Here is a 20,070-nt window from a genome sequence, read left to right as displayed (position 1 = left end):
CTGCCGGACGGGGTGGACTCGGACCGAGGGTCCGAGGGGCAGCGATGATCGAAGGAAGATCAGCGAAGGGGAAACCGTGAGCTCCAACTTTGTGTGCACAAACAGTTTAATAAGATTTGGGCCCTTTTTCTTTTATATTTTGTTTCTCTACTAACCATATAGTCAAAATAAGAGTTATAAAGCTTAATTGTTTATTTACATATTGTGAACTGCTGTTATTTCGGGGTACTGATTTGTAACAGGGGACACATCGCGCAGCACCCACCCAAACGAGATTTCTTAAGTTTGGCCGAGTAGGGGGTTATCACCCCCTATATTAAGCCGCTAGGTGAAGCGAGTGTTACATATATAATAATAATAAATTGGCGGAATAATTACACAGCTGATATGGCTGGATTATTTGAAAAAGGGAAGGCTTAAGTTCTGCATTCCACTCTCATAATTTCTCTTGTATCTCGGAAAAAAGACCGAGGCCAGACTGGTGGGTTGTAATGCTGACTTTATCAGGAATCTTTACTGATTTATCAGGAATTTTAACGGTTGGCTGATGATTCTAGGTTTACTGGAGTCCTGCCAGAGCTGAGGGATAGCCAGCAGAAGGTTAGATTGGAGAATACAGGATTGTTCTCCTCAGTGAAAGGCAGGCTGAGGGACAGATACATTTGGGACATTGAAGAGACTCTTATCTGTGTGACTATATGTGACAAAAAATGGAGGGCGATGTGGGAGGGAAGGGTTACACTGATCTTAGAGTTGGTTAAAAGGTCGACACAGCATTGTGAGCCATGTGCTGTTCCAGTATGTTCGATATTTGAGAAGTCATTCAAATTATGAAGGATTTAGACAAAATGCAAACTGTTTCCCAGTTACTGAAGAGTTAAACCCCATTCAGAAATTGTTGGTGAAAGACCCAGACGATGGAAAATTAAGAAAAAGATGCTGTGGGAAGTTAGGATCTAAAACTTGGTGGCTGATAAGAGGATGGAACCAAAATTAACTACAGCCTTCTCAGAAATTAGATAAGGGAAGTGTTCAAATTCTGTCTTTAAGCAGGAAGCAGAACCTGAAGGAGAACAGACAGAAGTAATTGAATTGGCTTTAGTAAGAGCTGGTACAGATTTGACGGTCGACTGCTCTACTTGTCACCTTGCAAATGGACTCCTCCTGTGTCATGCCACAGATATCCACTTTAGCTCGGGTTGTGGGTTAACACCTTCAGTGCATGTGACATAACTGTTCCTCTCCGGATATCTTGTGTTGAAATTAGAAATTACTTGCACATGCAGTGCTTTAACCACATTTCCAAGAAAGGTCTGACTCACGTCACCAGCACATGATTTGCTTTGAACTGCAGACACTGGATAGATATGGATAAATGCATTTGCCATTTTACTCTCCGCATAATCTCTCCAACAACAGCAAGGTGATTGATTAGTTGAGCTATTTCTGGAAGGGTTATTAAGAGGGAGAAATGTGGCGATGAATTCCCTGTTCTGGCTGCAAATGAAAGGAAGAAGACTTCTCACAGTCATCTGAATTGAATTAGAAGCAATATCAGTCCAAAAGCATTTATCCAAAAAACATTTCTAACAATGGGCTCTCTATCAGTATGTCCCAGGATCAATAGATCTAATTCTAAGTCATTCAACTACAATAGAATTCCAAGAACTCGTTATATTGGGACTTTGGTAGTGCCAGACCAACAGATTTGCTGGATTGTTATTTCTCTTCAAGATTCAAGACTGTTTAATGTCAATCTTCAGTATGCGAGTGTAAAGGAGAACAAAATGATTATTACTCTGGATCTGATGTAGCATTAAAATAAACACATTATGCGTAAAGAACACAATAAAAAACACAAAAATACACAATAAATGTAAATATAAAAGCAATATTTTAAAATGCATAAAACACAACGTACAAGTAACTTTTGTATATATAGACTGACCGTATACGTACATCAAATATTGCTAGGTGATGTGTGGGTTAATCAGTAATACACTTTTCTTAAGATGTTCAGCAGTATTATAATAAATTTTCCCTGGAACTAGGGAAGTCAGCGTGGATACACAAGAGAATGCAGACGCAGGAATTAGAAGCTGGAGGAACCGCGCGTCATCTGTGTTGGGGGAGGGAAGGGGGAAGGAACTGTGAACATTTTGGGTTGAAACTCTGCGTCAGGACTGGAAGTAGAAAGGGGGAGATGGCCAGTGTAAAGAGGAGATGGGGAGCGGTGAGTGGACAGAGCATGCAAATACCAGGTCCATTCCACGTGGATAAGAGGAACTCCAAACATTGCCTGGTGAACCGAATACTGAACCACTGGGGCAGTATATTATACAATGGTCGGACAGTAGATTATCTGACTTTTACTGACTGCCACCTTGATTATCAGGACAGGAAAGCTCTACAACTGGTAGTCCAAACTGCCCAACACATCATTGCCACCAGCCTATCCACCATTGAGGACATATATACAGAAATGTGCCAGATAAGGGCCAGTAACATCGTGAAGGATCCCATCCACCCAACTCATGGAGCGTTGGTCCCACCCCCATCAGGGAGGAGGCTATGTAGCATCCACACCAGAACCACCAGATTCAAAAACAGTTACTTCCCCCAAACAGCAAGGCTGATTAACACATCCAGCTAGCAACCCACCTCACCACAGCCCCCAACCACCACTACCTTATCACATGCAGGGATAGACAGACTCTGGCGGATTGAGCGGACGAGACCAATGGAAGGTCCAATGGTCAAGAAGGTGGCCTCTGCAAGCATCGTGGAACGTGTAGAGCAGGACAAGACACAGAAGACGTCCTGGTCATCCACTGCGCCTAATCCCATCTCCAGCCGTCTCGAATCTGTCTTTCCACTGGATCCAGATGGGAATTGGGAAGAGAGAGTGAGGCAGACGCTGCGCAACTCTCCCTCACTTAAATCCAAATCACGCGCAGGTCTCGACACCATCGTAATGGTGTCGAGGTCCTCATCAACGACGATGGACGAACACACATGTATAGACACTCCTGTACCTAGAATCACTTTACACAAATATACATAGAAACATAGAAAATAGGTGCAGGAGTAGGCCATTTGGCCCTTCGAGCCTGCACCGCCATTTATTATGATCATGGCTGAACCCTGCACCAGCCTTCCCTCCATACCCCCTGACCCCCGTAGCCACAAGGGCCATATCTAACTCCCTCTTAAATATAGCCAATGAACTGGCCTCAACTGTTTCCTCTGGCAGAAAATTCCACAGATTCACCACTCTCTGTGTGAAGAAGTTTTTCCTAATCTCGGTCCTAAAAGGCTTCCCCTCTATCCTCAAACTGTGGCCCCTCGTTCTGGACTTCCCCAACATCGGGAACAATCTTCCTGCATCTAGCCTGTCCAATCCCTTTAGGATCTTATACGTTTCAATCAGATCCCCCCTCAATCTTCTAAATTCCAACGAGTACAAGCCCAGTTCATCCTGTCTTTCTTCATATGAAAGTCCTGCCATCCCAGGAATCAATCTGGTGAACCTTCTTTGTACTCCCTCTATGGCAAGGATGTCTTTCCTCAGATTAGGGGACCAAAACTGCACACAATACTCCAGGTGTGGTCTCACCAAGGCCTTGTACAACTGCAGTAGTACCTCCCTGCTCCTGTACTCGAATCCTCTCGCTATAAATGCCAGCATACTATTCGCCTTTTTCACCGCCTGCCGTGCCTGCATGCCCACTTTCAATGACTGGTGTATAATGACACCCAGGTCTCGTTGCACCTCCCCTTTTCCTAATCGGCCACCATTCAGATAATAATCTGTTTTCCTATTTTTGCCACCAAAGTGGATAACTTCACATTTATCCACATTAAATTGCATCTGCCATGAATTTGCCCACTCACCCAACCTATCCAAGTCACCCTGCATCCTCTTAGCATCCTCCTCACAGCTAACACTGCCACCCAGCTTCGTGTCATCCGCAAACTTGGAGATGCTGCATTTAATTCCCTCATCTAAGTCATTAACATATATTGTAAACAACTGGGGTCCCAGCACTGAGCCTTGCGGTACCCCACTAGTCACCGCCTGCCATTCTGAAAAGGTCCCGTTTATTCCCACTCTTTGCTTCCTGTCTGCTAACCAACTCTCCACCCACACCAATACCTTACCCCCAATACCGTGTGCTTTAAGTTTGCACACTAATCTCCTGTGTGGGACCTTGTCAAAAGCCTTCTGAAAATCCAAATATACCACATCCACTGGTTCTCCCCTATCCACTCTACTAGTTACATCCTCAAAAAATTCTATGAGATTCGTCAGACATGATTTTCCTTTCACAAATCCATGCTGACTTTGTCCGATCATTTCACCGCTTTCCAAATGTGCTGTTATCACATCCTTGATAACTGACTCCAGCAGTTTCCCCACCACCGACGTTAGGCTAACTGGTCTATAATTCCCCGGTTTCTCTCTCCCTCCTTTTTTAAAAAGTGGAGTTACATTAGCCACCCTCCAATCCTCAGGAACTAGTCCAGAATGTAACGAGTTTTGAAAAATTATCACTAATGCATCCACTATTTCTTGGGCTACTTCCTTAAGCACCCTGGGATGCAGACCATCTGGCCCTGGGGATTTATCTGCCTTCAATCCCTTCAATTTACCTAACACCACTTCCCTACTAACATGTATTTCGCTCAGTTCCTCCATCTCACTGGACCCTCTGTCCCCTACTATTTCTGGAAGATTATTTATGTCCTCCTTAGTGAAGACAGAACCAAAGTAATTATTCAATTGGTCTGCCATGTCCTTGCTCCCCATAATCAATTATACAATCAATGTATAAAAGCTATCTTATGTATTCACATTTATTGCATTTTTAAATATTATTATTGTGTTCCTACATTGTGCCTTTTTTTGGTGCCGCATCAGCTTGAGTAACAATTATTTTGTTCTCCTTTACATTTGTGTATTAGAAATAACATGAAACAATGTTGAATTTTGATTATCAGCTCAGCCATGCAGTGCTCAGGAAATTGAACATGCAACAAGCAGCTCTGCATACAATTGACACTGCCATGTACTGCAGTCCCAGTACAATGGATCCCCTTCATTACAAGCAGCAGCCGATTCTTGCTTGGCCTTACCTTTACAATAGATTTCTCCGTCTTTGTCTGTGACATTGGTGGATTCCAGGCTTTTGCCGCAGAGTGCACAGCGGAAGCAAGTCTTGTGCCAGGCCTGTGGTGGATTGAAGGTTCCAAGATTTAACCAAAATGATGGATCATGGATTGAGTAAACAGTAGTAAGTGTTTCACCTATGGGGAGGGGGCACTGCACAGGATCGAAAGAAGCTGCAGAAAGTTGTGAACCCCAGCCTGGGCACGAGCTTCTGCAGCGTCCAATCCATCGTCAAGGAGCTGCGCCTCAGAAAGGCGGCACCCGCCATTAAGGACCCCCCGGCACCCAGGACATGCCGTCTTGCCATTGCTACCATCAGGGAGGATGTACAGGAGCCTGAAGACACACACTCAATGATTCAGGAACAGCTTCTTCCCCCTGACATCTGATTTCTGAATGGTTCATAAAACCTTGAACACTACCCCATTACCTTTTTTGCACTACTTGTTTCATTTAACTGTAGTTAACTTAAATATGTAAGGTGTTTCTTCTTTTATGTTACTGCTAAGGCTAATAAAATGGCTTCTTTGTTATGTTATTAAAATGTCTTTCCTGTAATAATAACTGCGATGTAAGGAGTTCTGTCTCTCTCTCTGCTTGTTTGGGTTATATTATTGATAAGAGGGAGAACGAACCGATGAGTGTCCATGTTATTCTTTTTGCGGGTGATATTCTGTTTCATATGGCTGGGAACCGGTGGTTTGGTGGGCTTTTCAGGAGGAGACCCGGAGAAGAAGGGTGTGCTGGATGCGCTCTGGTCGACCACCGTGATTGGTCCCAGGCGGCGAGTCGAGGAGGTCGGAGGAGATCGAATGGTGGAAAGAGGACCCTGTTAATTGAGCTCCAACGGTTGTGCATGAAGTGGTTGAACTCTGATAAGTCTGGCACCTTATTCTTTCCCTTTTATGTTGTATCTCTATTAATTACATAGTTCCAGTAAGATTTATAAAGTGTAATCTGTAAATCGTACATTGTGTGCTGTCAGATATTTGATGTGTGAGTTTGTACCAGGTGGCATTACACAGCAACGACGCAACCGTGAGACACGGTTTAGCGGGCGGACGGGGTTTCCCCCTAGATAAACACGAGCCGATAGACCTGAGCTTTACAAATGAGTCGTGCAAGAAAAGCCATGAAGTCACGGGTCCAACACCCATTCAGAACGCATATAAAATAGTTAAATTTAATCAGCATAACAACAAATTTCATGACATGAGCTGGTGATACTAAACCCGACCCTGATATAAACTTATGACGCAAACCTTTCAAAGTAACCAGAAGGCCCCCCAAGTAATTGCTGCAAATACGCTTAAAGTTACTGATTTCTGTTATACTTTCAGATCCTCAGCATCGGTCATGTTTCTTGTTTGCTTCATTGGAACATACAATTAAAAGCTCCTGCCTATTCCCAGCTCTCTCACTCACTCCATTGATAGTAACAACGTATACCATTCAGTACTGCAGACCAGTGTAAGAGCAATAGACCTGTACCCACCTGTGCATACCCCACAATGACTGACATGTACCCTTCAGTATAGCACCTCAGTGCTCTACAGGAAGTGAGCTGTACCCACAAGTGTAGTGCCTGTTTTATGGTGACAGACCCATTCAAATCAATGCAGTACATCCAGTCTGAAGCTGGATGTGATCTGGATCTGTGCTTGAATCAGCACCACATTTATTATCACCGATTGATATGACATGAAGTTGGACCCTGAAGATCCAGTCAGGTACTGTACAGTCCCACGATCGGGTGAGCTGGCAGCACCGAATCGTCCCATCTTGAATCTTCAGCTGCAGCCTCTTCATCCATCCTCCTGGTCTCCGCATGCAGCCCCCAAACATATCAGAATCAGGTTTAATATCATCGGCAATATTGTGAAATTTGTTGTCTTAGTTAAATTAATTAAGTAGTGCAAAATTAATAATTAAAAAAGAAATGAGGTAGTGTTCATGGGTTCAATGTCCACTCGGAAATTGGATGGCAGAGGGAAAGAAGCTGATCCAGAATCACTGAGTGTGTGTCTTCAGGCTCCTCTACCTCCTCCCTGATAGTAGCAATGAGAAGAAGGCAAGTCCTGTGTGACAGAGATCCTTCATGATGGATGCCGTCTTAATGATGTCAGCGGCTTCTCCTTTCAAGGAATTGGGCTGGGGGCTTCCTGGGAGCACGGGCAACCCTGCAGCAAGAACCAGTATTGTCGGGAGTGGCCAGGAGGGTCAGAAACAGGGCTGCAAGGATGGTGAATTGTGCTGTACAGGATTAGAGGTGGGGATCGATGAGGCTTTGAAGAATGTGAAAATAAGGTTGGGAATTTTAAAAGCAACATTGGTCAGGGTAGTGAAAGAAGCACAGGGACAACGATTGAATGCAATATGGTCCAGGAAAGGAGCATAGATAGCATTGTCATTGATTTCTCTCACTTCCAGTAATTTCTGCCCCTTCCTCCTTCTCTCTTTCTTCCATTCCCCATTCTGGTTCCCCTGCCACCCCTTCTCTTCTCCTAACCTGCCCATCAACTCCTTCAGGTGACCCTCTTCCTTCTCCTTCTTCCATGATCCACTGTCCTCTCCTATCAGATTTCTTCTTCTTCAGTTCTTTACCTCTTCCACCCATCATCGTCTCACACAACCCCCTTCCCCCACCTTCCCCCTCACCTGGTCTCACCTATCATCTGCCAGCTCATATGCATTCCCTCCCCCCACCTTCCTATTCTGGATTCTGCCCTCTTCCTTTCCTGTCCCAATGAAGGGTTTTGGTTGGAACTGTTGACTGTTTTACTCCCCTCCATAGATGCTGTCTGACCTGCTGAGTTTCTCCAGCGTTTCGTGGGAGTTGCTCTGGATTCTGAGCATTCACAGAATCTCTTGTGATGATCAATATACACTGATCTACCAGACATATCAGCTGCTATTGTAGATATGAAGACAAAGTCCAATTGAAGTGGTGTGTCCTGTTAGCCTTGCCACTGGCAGGCACAGCAGAACAAAAGTATCTCCACGGCAACTGGGAATTCAATTTACAGTTTATCTTGCTGGAGTTGCACAGCAATTTAATTTACTGACTGAGTGAAATTCACAGTGAATAAAACTTAATTAAAGCGCAAGATTCCAGTGAAAAAGCAGAATTTACCTTCATTGTTGCACTCAGTAAATGCTGATTATATCGATTTTTGAATGAAAAATTACAGTGGTATATGATTCATTTATGATCGCTCTCAGGACAACAGACTTTTCATTTTATCAGGAATGAAACAAGGTTAATTTAGCTCATAAAAGATGAAGCTATACATCTCCATGGTATATCTGTGGAAATTTGCCAGAATCTATCTCACTAAAGACTTGCAAATTTCTACAAATGTGCCCTGGAGAACCTTCTCACGAGTTGCATCGCCACCTAGTTTGGAGCCTCCAATACACAGGTTGAGAAAAAACCACTGAATCATGTAGACTCAGCCAAATCCATCATGGGCACTAGCCCCCTCAGCATCAAAGACATCTTGAAAAGGGAGCACCCATTATTAAACACCCTCACCATCCAGGACATGCCCTCCTCTTAACACGACCATCAGGGAGGGATATAGAAGACTGAAGACCCATGCTCAATGCTTTAGGAACAATTTCTTCCTCCCCATCATCAGGTTTCTGGATGGTCCATGAATCCATGTACAGTACCTTGCTATTATGCTCTCTTTCTGCATTATTTATTTTTTATATTTCTTATTGTAATTTAGTAATTTTTAATGTATTGCACTGTACTGCTGCTGCAAAGTGACATATACAGTATCAGTGATAATAAACTTGATTCTGATGTCAAATAAAACACACCTTTATCATACAATCTTGGGTATATATATATAAATATATATAAAACCAAGTTTCAAACAAAGCATACAGTAAGTGCTAATTGCCCATCATTATTCAATCTGTTTACAAGCAATCCCATATGTGGTAATGAAACCACCTATGTTTTTTTCCAAGCCATACACAATCTTACTTCAAAGTTCAAAGTGAATTTATTATCAAGTACATATATGTCACCATATACAACCCTGCTAGGCCCAGTACAGGTCCTCAGAAATAATAACACAAAGAAATTTAAAGTTGCTGACCCTCCCAGCCTCAGATCCTCTGACGAGGACTGGCGCATGGACCTCTGGTTTCCTCTTCCTAAAATCACTAATCAGCTCCTTGGTCCTGCCGACATTCAGTAAGAGGTTGTTGTTATGATACCAGATTTTCAGTCTTCTCCTATATGCAGATCCATCACCACCTTTGACTCAGCCTACGACAGTGGTGTCATCAGCAAATCTGAATGTGGCATTGGAGCTGGGCTTAGCCGCACAGTCATAAGTGTAAAGCGGGGGCTAAGCACACAGCCCTGTGGATACTCCTGTGCTGGTGGAGATCATGGAAGAGATGCTGTTGCCCAATCTGAACTGACTGGGGTCTGCAAGTAAGGAAATCGAGGATCCAATTGTACAAGAAGGTATTGAGGCCAAGGTCTTAGAAATTATTGATTAGTTTTGAGGGGATGATAGTATTGAATACTGAGCTGTGGTCAATAAAGAGCATCCTGATGTATGCATCTTTGCTGTCCAGACAACCCAGAGTTGAGTGAAGAACCAATGAATGAACCACCAAATAGTCGTTCCACTAGGCAAATGAGAGCAGATGCGTGTCGCTTCTCAGGCGGAAGTTGATGTGTTTCGTCACCAACCTCTCAGAACACTTCTTCACTGTGGATGTGAGTGCAACTGGACAATAGTCATGGAGACAGATCACCAGGCTCTTCTTAGGCACCGGTGTAATTGAAACCTGCTTGAAGTAGGTGGGTACCTCAGATTACCGAAAGATCACAATGTTTCCAGCCAGTTGATAAGAACAGGTCTTTAGTCCTTTAGTACTTGGACAGGCACTCTGTCTGGACCAGATGCTTTTCATGGCTTCACACTCATGAAAGCTGTTTGCATGTCAGCCTCACAGACTGAAATCCCAGGATCATTGGGAGCTGTGGGAGTATATGATGGTTCCTCCATGTTTTGACAGTCAAAGTGAGCATAGAAGTCATTAATTTCATTTGGAAGCAAAGCCCTGTTGTTGCCTACATCACTTGAGCTATCTTTATAAGAGGTGATAGTATTTAAGCCCTGCCACAACCATTGAGCATCCTTCATTGATTCAAGTTTAGTTCGGAATTGCCATTTCCTTTCTGCTGCCACCCTCCTTTCTAAAAGAGTGGAGAGACATTTGCAATTTTCCAGTCCTCCAGAACCATGCCGGAGTCCAATGCTTCTTGAAAGATCATTACTAATGCTTCCACAGTCTCTACTGCTAACCCTTTCAGAACCCTAGGGTGCAGTTCATCTGGTCTTTGAGCTTTTTGAGCATTTTCTCCTTTGTAATAGTGACTGTACTCACTTCTCTTCCCTCCCACTCTTCAATACCTGGCACACTGCTAATGTTTTCCACAATGAAGACTGATGCAAAATATTCATTTAATTCATCTGCCATCTCCTTGTCCCCAGTTATTATTTCTCCAGCCTCATTTCCTAGTGGTCCTATATTCACTCTCATCTCCCTTATTTTTTATGTACTTGAAAAAGATTCTTCTATCCACCTTTATGTTGTTTGCTAGCTTGCTTTCATATTTCATTTTTTTCTCTCCTGATGATACTTTTAGTTGATTTCTGTAGGTTTTTAGAAGTTTCCCAATCCCCCACCTTCCCACTACTTTTTGCTTTGTTGTATGCCTTTCTTTTCCTTTTACAATAGCTTTGACTTCCCTTGTTAGCCACTGTTGTACTCATTTTGCCATTTGAGTGTTTCTTTGTTTTTGGAATACATCTATCCTGCACCTTCCTCATTTTTCCCAGAAACTCTGCTGTCATCCCTACCAGTATCTCCTTCCAATTTACTTTGGCCAACTCCTCTCTCATACCACTGTAATTTCATTTACTCCACTGAAATACTGCTACTCCAGACTTTACTTCCTCCCCATCAAATTTCAAGTTGAACTCGATCATATTGTGATCACTGCCTCCGAAGGATTCCTTTACCTTAAGCTCCCTAATCAGCTCCATTTATTACATAAACCCAATCCAGGATAGCTGATTCCCTAGTAGGCTCAACAACAAACTGTTCTAAAAAGCCTCCTTGTAGGCATTCAACAACTTCACTCTCTTGCGATCCATTACCAAACTGATTTTCCTCATCTAGCTGCATATTGAAATCTCCCATGACTATTTTAACATTGCCCATTTGACATGCCTTTTCTATTTCCCGTGGTCGTGGTTAGTGTAGTTGTTTTACAGTGCCAGCAATCAGAGATTGAGGTTCACCTCTCACCTCTGTCTGCAAGGGGTTTATGCGTTCTCCCCATGATCATGTGGGTTTCCTTTGGGTGCTCCCATGTTTCAAAGGTATACAATTAGGGAGAGGGTGAGTAAGTTGTGGACATGCTATGCCAGCTCTGGAAACTTGGCGACACTTTCGGGCTGCCCCTAGCACAATCCTTACTGATGTGATTTGATGCAAATGACATATTTCACTATATGCTTTGTTGTGTCAATGTACACATGATAAATAAAGCTAATCGTTATCTCTTTATAGTCAAGTGCAGGTTAGGGCAGGGTTCTGTTCCTGTGAACTGTTTGTTACCCAAACAAATCACAAGTAAGAAATGCAGCTGCGAACTGGGCTCTCACTCAGCAGTAGATACCTGTAGCCCTAAGCAGCCGGCAAATCCAACCCACCTCTCTCCCAAATGCTCGTTCAAATGTATCGCCTGTGCATAAGTTAGATGTTCTGGAGAGGATCTGTAATATTGTTCTGTCTATGCTGATAGAAGCCACAACTTTAGTCTCCCATTGGCGTGCAGGTAGGTAAAATATCTTGGCACAGTCACGTGGCTGTAGTCAATCCTGAATGAATCAAGATCTGCTTCATTGCTTACGGATGCTGAATTTGATGTATAAATCTAAAATCTAATCCAGGGGTTCCCAACCTGGTCTCCACAGACCCCTTGGTTAATGGCAGTGGTCCGTGGCATAAAAAAGTTTGGGAACTCCTGGTCTAATCTAATCAGAGCAAAACAGAGTGGTACACTATCCTTTCTTATCACATTCCTCCCTCTCCAGCCTTTTGCCTCTTCCACTGATCACTTCCTAGCTTCTTACTCCATCTCCCACCCTCCCACCTACCTTGCCCCTCACCTGGTTTCATTTATCATCTGCCAGCACCCCCACACACACCTTCTATTCAATATAGGTAATTGATTTACTTGTTTATTTATTATGTTTTAGTTTATTTATCATTTTTTTCACACTCTCTCTCTCTCTCTGCTAGATTATGTATTGCATTGAACTGTTGCTGCTAAGTTAACAAATTTCATGTCACATGCTGGTGATAATAAACCTGATTCTGATTCTGATTCTGAAGTTTCAAATGTGACGCAGAATCTTTGCAAACTCGTAAGCAAGTAGGAGCACTTTCTTCGTAATTGCACTTACGTGCTGGGCCCAGGCTAGGTCCTCTGAAATAATAACACCAAGGAACTTAAAGTTGCTGACCTTTCAAATGTGCTGCCTGATTCGCTGTGAAGCTCCAGCATTTTGTGTGTACTGCTCAAGGTCTCCGACATTTGTAGAATCTCTTGTGTTTAAGATGTTGATCAGATCAATAAGCTCTGGAATGCTGTGTACACGCACTGAGGCAACACAAGGCCTACATGCAGCATCCACTATCCGATTCCCTTTTAAACACCTGACTGTCTGTCAATCACACATTTCAAAAGGGAGTCGGGGCAGAATCAATGGGTCAAAAGGCTTAATTCTGCTCCTATACCGTATGGTCTTAAAAAATTTGCAGGCCATAGGGAAAGAGGCAAAAGAACTCATTGGGATACAGTGTAAAGAGCCAGAATGGCTACAGTGGGCAGAATGACTTCTTGTTCTATGATAATCAGATAATTCTTTTAATATTTAAACATATCAGCTACCCTTGGGTTTCCTCAGTCTGACTATTCTGCTTCAGGTGTTCTTTTGCTTAAGCATAAAGATTCAAGATTCAAAATTGTTTAGCACACAAGTGTAAAGGAGAACAAAAACATTATTTTTCTGGATCTGATGCAGCACACAAAAACACAATAAGATAAAGATCACAATAATAAGAATGTACAAAATACATAATAATATTTTTTTCATACCTTCCCTCCTCCAATCACCTTCTCAGCAGCGTACACCGACTTATTACATCTTGGACACTTGTCGGCACCACCAAACTTGTGGGCAAACTTGGAGGAGCTGGGGTTTGGAGACTGATGAGGTTTGACCCTTGGAAAAGGAAATAAAGAGAGCTTAAACTCATTGGGCTGAAGGGTGTCAATCCAAAATGTTGGCACTTTATTCCTCTCCATAGATGCTGCCTGACCTGCTGAGTTCCTCCAGAAGTTTGTATCTGTGGGGTAAAGGTTTGTCAAACAGTATATCCCAAAGACATACAGGTAAGAATTAGTGAGATGCGGGCAAGCTATTTTGAAGTTGGAAGTGTGGCGACACCTGTGGTCTGCCCAGCACAATCCAAGCTGATTTGATTTCATGCAAATCAGACATTTCACTCTATGTGCTTTCTGAGACTGAGTGTGTGCCTTCATGAACATATCATGGATGAACCAAATGATTTGATGGCTAGATCTGTGTCATTCAAGACCAGTAATCCAAAACTATACAAGAAGTCCGGGTAGGACCTATGTAAGGCTATTTTCAGAGTGAAAAAACAATTTGGATTGAAGTTGAATGCATGTCATCTCTGGCAGGGTTTGCAGGCCATTACTTCCTACAAGGCAAGAACTAACATCATGAATGACTGCGGTGCTCCCATGATGCACTCATTGAAAGGGAGAATAAAACTACACCTGTGCGAATCTCTGCAGCATCTGATAACCCTGTGATCTCTGTCTTGGAGCCTGGCATCAGAATCTCTCTCAAGAGGGAACCCTCGCAAGACGTCAGGCCCTGATGGTGTACTTGGTAGAGCACTGGAAACTTGTGCTGGCCAACTGGTGGAAATGTTCAAGGACATCCTCAATCTCTCACTGCTGGAGTCAGAGGTTCCCACCAGCTTCAAAAAGGTGTCAATTATGCCAGTGGCTAAGAAAAGCAGGTGGGCTGTCTCAACAACTATTGCCCAGTCGCACTCATATCTACAATGATGAAGTGCTTTGTGAGTTTAGTCATGTCCAGAATTAACTCCTGCCTAAGCAAGGTCCTGGACTCACTGAAATTTACCTATTGCCAAAACAGATCTACAGCAGATGCAATCTCACCGGCTCTCCGTTTGGCCTTCGATCACCTGGACAACTATAATACCAACGTCAGGCTGCTGCTTATTGAGTATAGCTCAGCTTTCAACATAATCATTTCCTCAATTCTAATCAACAAGGTCCAAAACCTGGGCCTCTGTACCTCCCTCTGCAACTGAATCCTTGACTTCCTCATCGGGAGACCACAGTCAATGCAGATCAGAAATAACATCTCCACCTCACTGACAATCAACACTGGAGTATATTACTGCTTAGCCCACTGCTCTATTCTCTCTATCCCCATGACAGTGTAACTCAAACACCATCTATAAATTTGCCATTGACAGACTTTTGTTGGCAGAGTTTCAGATGGTGACAAGGAGGCATATAGGAGAAAGATAGACCAGCTGGTTGAGTGGTGTCACAAGAACAACCTTGCACTTAACAGCTGTATCACCAAGGAATTGATTGCAGACTTCAGGAAGGGAAGGTAGAGGGAACATACACCAGGCTTGTCGAGGGATCAGCAGTGGAAAGGGTGAGCAGTTTCACGTTCCTGGGTGTCAAAATCTCTGAAGGTCTTTCCTGGGCCCAACATATTGATCCAATTACAAAGAAGGCATGACAATGGCTATATTTCATTTAGAGTTTGAGGAGACATGGTCTGACACCAAAGACTTTTGCAAACTTTCGGAGATGCACCATGTGAGTATTCTAACTGTCTGGAATGGAGCAGCAACTGCACAGGATCAGGAAAAGCTGCAGAAAGTTGCAAACTCAAGCAGCTCCATCATGGGCACTAGCCTCTCCAGCGATGCCTCAAAAAGGCAGCAGCTATCATTAAGGACTCCTATCACCCAGTACATGCCCTCTTCTCATTGCTACCATCAAAGAGGAGGTATAGGAGCCTGAAAACACACATTCAACGTTTTAGAAACAGCTTCTTCCCCTCTGCCGTCAAATTTCTGAATGGACAATGAACCCATGTACAATACCTCAATATTTTTTTGTTCTCTTTTTGCACTATTTACTTGATTTAGTTTTTAAAATATATTTCTTATTGTAATTTATTTTTTTATTATGTATTGCAATGTAATGTACTGCTGCTGTAAAACAACAAGTTTTGCGACATATGATAGTGATATTGAACCTAATTCTGGATCTGATGTTTTGACGTACATGTGATATATAAAGCTAATCTTAATCTTAAATGCAACCGGCACAATAAAAAGGGGCTATTAAACTGAAGGCAACGGAAAGAGTTTCCTTACTTTGAGTGTATGCAAGATATTTTCCAACTCAATAGTTGCACACAAATTATTTTGAATAGAATAAATATCTTCCATAAAGTGTTTAAAAATGTCCTATATTCCTTGCAAAATAAATCCATTTCCCATAAATTTAACTTTGAAATGCTAAGATTGATTATTCATGAGCACATAAATAAAATCTTTCCCCCTCTGCTGGAAAACAGAAAGCATCTTTGTTTATCTGTGTTTTTACATTCGTAGTCTTCAAATTTCCCTTGGTTAGAGAGCAAAGATCCTGATTCCATAAATGTACAGGCAGAGATCTATTACAGGAGAACGCTGAAGTGATGGATACGGGTTTAATTTCAACCTTTAAGGGAAATTTGGGTAAGTACATGGAAGGGAGGGGAATGGAGGGCTGTGGTCCGGGTGCAGGTCGATAGGACTAGGCAGAAAAATAGTTTGGAATGGACTAGATGGGATGAATGGCTGTTTCTACGACTCTGTGACTTTATATGGCAACAGGATTTGATTTCCTTATCTAGCAACAAATAACTCATCAGTTCTCCAGTCTGTATTCACCTGTAAGTTGTAACTATTGCATGGATGGGGTGAGAAAACAGGGTCAGTGTCCCTTTAAACACACCAACAATTTCAGGGCAAATGACTGTACACTTAATTCACCCCAAAGCATCTTGAAACATTTCTTCAGAAATTGCCCCGTCACCAGAGCAAACCTCACAACTGCTTGAATTGCAGTTGCTACACGAGCCTTCGTCAGCGGTGTGGTAGCTTCACTCCCACGCTCGGAAAAGGGATGGAGGCTTTGTGGACAGTGATCACAAGATGGACTTCTTCCTGAGTTTTCCTGTCAAGGTACTCTAGCCTGTGAAGTTACCCCAACAAACCAGATTCGGATTCATTTATTTATCACATGCACATCAGAACTTACACTGAAATGCATCATGTGTGTTAACAACCTTTTGAGAACTTGGCCATTTTGATGTAATTTGAACAGTATTCCAGCACAATGTGTTTGACTGCTCATACTTATCAGTAACTCTACTCGGAATACATATAGACAGAAAGATGCCAGGAAAAGGCCAACAATGTCATGAAGGAACCCAGCCACCCTGGGCATTGGACTTTTTGTCCCACTGCCTTCGGGGCGAAGGCTGCATAGCATCCACGCAAGCACCACCAGACTCTAAAAGCAGTTACTTTCCCCAGGCAGTAAGGTTGATCAGCACCTCCTCCCGCTATCCCACCACCTCTACTTTATCACTTCTTGTCAGTCACCTTATGTACAGACACTCCTGTATCTAGCATCACTTTATGGACATACACCTTCTCCCCTAGTTAAACATGTTGTGTGGCAATGGCCCGGCACAGTTCAGTACATCCCCTCCATGGACACTGTTGACATTTCTCACCGCCTCGGTAAAGTAGCCAGCATAATCAAAGACCCTGTCTACTCCAGACATTCTGTCTTCTCCCCTATCGCCTTGAGCAGAAGATACAAAAAGCCTGAAGCCATATACCACCAGGTTCAAGGACAGTTCCTACGTGTCTATTAAGGGATTATTGAATGGTCGGCACAGTAACACAGTGATTAACATAACGCGCTTCAGTACCAGCAATTAGCAACTGAGGTTCAATTCCCACCACTGTCTGTAAGGAGTTCTCCCCGTGACCACATGGGTTTCATCCAGGTGCTCTGGTGTCCTCCCACATGTCCAGTTCGGGTTAGTGAGTTGAGACTATGCTATATTGGTGTCAGAAGCATGGTGACAATTGCGGGCTTCCCCCAGCACAATCCTCGGACTGTGTTGGCTGTTGATGCAAATGATGCACTTCACTGTATGTTTTGATTTTTCACCACACCTGAGACAAATAAAGCTAATCCTTCATCTTTATTCAATAAAATGACCTCACGGTCCACCTCTTTATTGCACCTTATTGTCTGCCTGCACTGCGCTCTCTCTGTAACTGTTAACACGGCTTGGCATCCTGTTATTGTTTTCCCTTGTTCTACCTCATGTACAGATATGATGAAGTCATCTGTATGGATGGCGCGCAAAACAATATTTTTCACCAGTGCCGTGGTATGTGTGACAATAGTAAACCACTTGTCCAACAGAAGAACGCTTGAGCTGGCTGAAATATTCCATAGTGGTGGAGCTGTTTCGTTGATATGTGTCATCTGACCACGAAACAGGGAATTAATCGGGTCAGGGGCTGGTGAGTGACTTCCTTTTCTCGCTTCCTTCATTTTCTTCGGGCCATCTTCCTCCCACCCTCCCCATAAAGAGGTTTACTGCTTTATGGAGTAGGGTTCCTGTAGTTTGTCTGGGTGGATGGGAGATAGGAAAAGGGCTTGTTTTATTGGTATTGTTCTGCTGCTCTTGTTCCGCAAACATTGTGGGCATGCTATGCTGGCATCAGACTGTGTGACGACACTTGCAGGCTGTCCCCAGCTCAAAGACTCATAGGGTCATAGAGAAGTACAGCACAGAATCAGCCCCTTCACCATTCTAGCCCATGCCAGACCATTTAATCTGCCTAGTCCCATTGATCTGCACCTGGAACATAGCCTCCATACCCCTCCCATCCAGGTATCTAACAAACTTCTCTTAAATGTTGAAATCGAGCTCGCATGCACCCCTTGTGCTGGCAGCTCGTTCCACACCCTCATGACCCTCAGAGTGAAGAAGTTCCCCATCATGCTCCTCGTAAATCATCCTTCAATTATGCTGGTTATTAATGTAAATGATGCATTTCACTTCATGTTTCGATGTAAGTATGATAAATAAATGAATCTGAACATTTTATGCCACAGCTGATGAAGTCAAGCATCCCAAATGCCCTCTTCCCCAGCCTCTCCATCTGTGTTCATCCTTTCAGGCACCTCAGGACAGGAAATATACCAGCGTAGTCTGAGGCTTAGATACTTAATTACAATAAATTAGATTGGATGAATAATGAGTTGAAATTTCCATGATAAGCACAATTCAAAATTATGGAGGAGCACAGTCCTGAGTTTTAGGGAAAGATTAAAAAGGTTAGGACTTTATTCTGTGGAGTGCCAGAGAATGAGTGGAGATCTTTTTAAAGGTATAAAAAGTTTTGAGGGGTATAGATAGGGTAAATGCATGCAGGGCTTTTTTTCCTTCAGGTTAGGTGAGTCTAGAACTAGAGATTGTAGGCATAGGGTGAAAAGTGAAATATTCAAGATCAACTTGAGGGAATCTCCTTCATTTGGAGGTTGGTGCAAGTGTGGAACAAGCTGCCAGCAGAAGTGGTAGATACGGGTTCAATTGTAACATACAGTACAAGAAAGGTTTGGAGGGATATGTACAGGTGTAGATAGGTCAGCATAGACTGGATGGGCTGAAGGGCTTTTGTTCAATAGTATGCTATGACTGAATGGTTACAATAAATGTGACATAAATATATATATGTACAATTGTCTGAGCCTGCAGCTGAAGGATTTTCGCAACTGATTTATGTTGAACTGCTCAAAATTCCCCTTTTCTTTGTGGCAATGAGTCCCTGCAAATTTGATCCACGATGGGAACCTGAAACAGTGTGTTCACAAATATTTTTAACACTTACTCCACATGTTGACTGGGTTGACTCTCATCGGCTGCAGAGCTGAGCGTTCCCGCACCTTGACCATAGCCATAGCCCTTGGGTCCATACTTCTTGCCATAGCAGGACTTACAGTAGATTTCTGCTTCATGGGCAGCCATGGTGGTGCTGTCCAGGGCTTTTCTGCAGGTCACTAGAGACGGAAGGGAGAGAAAGGAAACAAAAGCTACTGCAGACTGAGTTCCTCCAGCATTTTGGTGTGTTACTCTTGATTTCCAGCATCTGCAGAATCTCATGTGTTAATAATTAGCAAAGGGTCAGTTTGCATGTATACAGAAAGGTGCCGGGAAAGGGCCAGTAACATCATGGAGGATCCCACCCACCCTGTTCGAGGACTGTTTGTCCCTCTCCCATCAAGGAGGAGGCTACGTAGCATCCACACCAGGACCACCAGACTCAAAAGCAGTTATTTTCCTCAAGCAGTGAGGTTGATCAACACCTCCACTGACGAACACACCCTTCACCCCCCAACCACCACTACTTTATCACTTCCTGTCAGTCACCTTCTGTACAGGCGTTACTGTACCTCACGATGTCACTTAATGGACATACAATCAATCTATGTATACAAGTTATCCTGAAAAAGATATAAGCTACATGAAGGGCCCTGACGAAGAGTCTCGGCCCAAAATGTTGACTGTTTGTTCACTTACATGGATGATTTCTGACTTGCTGAGGGTCTCCAGAACCTTATGTGT

General features: G+C 43.2%; 1 protein-coding gene across 2 annotated transcripts in view; it reads right to left on the bottom strand.

Moving 5' to 3' along the window:
• csrp3 (cysteine and glycine-rich protein 3 (cardiac LIM protein)) overlaps positions 1–20,070 on the bottom strand; it is a 60,688-nt gene that overhangs the window by 4,768 nt on the left and 35,850 nt on the right. The window contains exons 3-5 of one of the 2 annotated variants that reach the window (XM_072272758.1): positions 19,337–19,505; positions 13,377–13,503; positions 5,137–5,230 (exon numbers count right to left, since the gene is read on the bottom strand). In XM_072272758.1, the coding sequence (XP_072128859.1) occupies positions 5,137–5,230; positions 13,377–13,503; positions 19,337–19,505 (390 nt within the window). The remainder of the gene's footprint in view (positions 1–5,136; positions 5,231–13,376; positions 13,504–19,336; positions 19,506–20,070) is intronic. The other variant, XM_072272757.1, reaches the window with a different exon arrangement.

This window comes from Mobula birostris, chromosome 11, assembly GCF_030028105.1.
Source record: "Mobula birostris isolate sMobBir1 chromosome 11, sMobBir1.hap1, whole genome shotgun sequence".
NCBI lineage: Eukaryota > Metazoa > Chordata > Chondrichthyes > Myliobatiformes > Myliobatidae > Mobula > Mobula birostris.
This window is presented reverse-complemented; position numbering and strand designations above follow the sequence as displayed.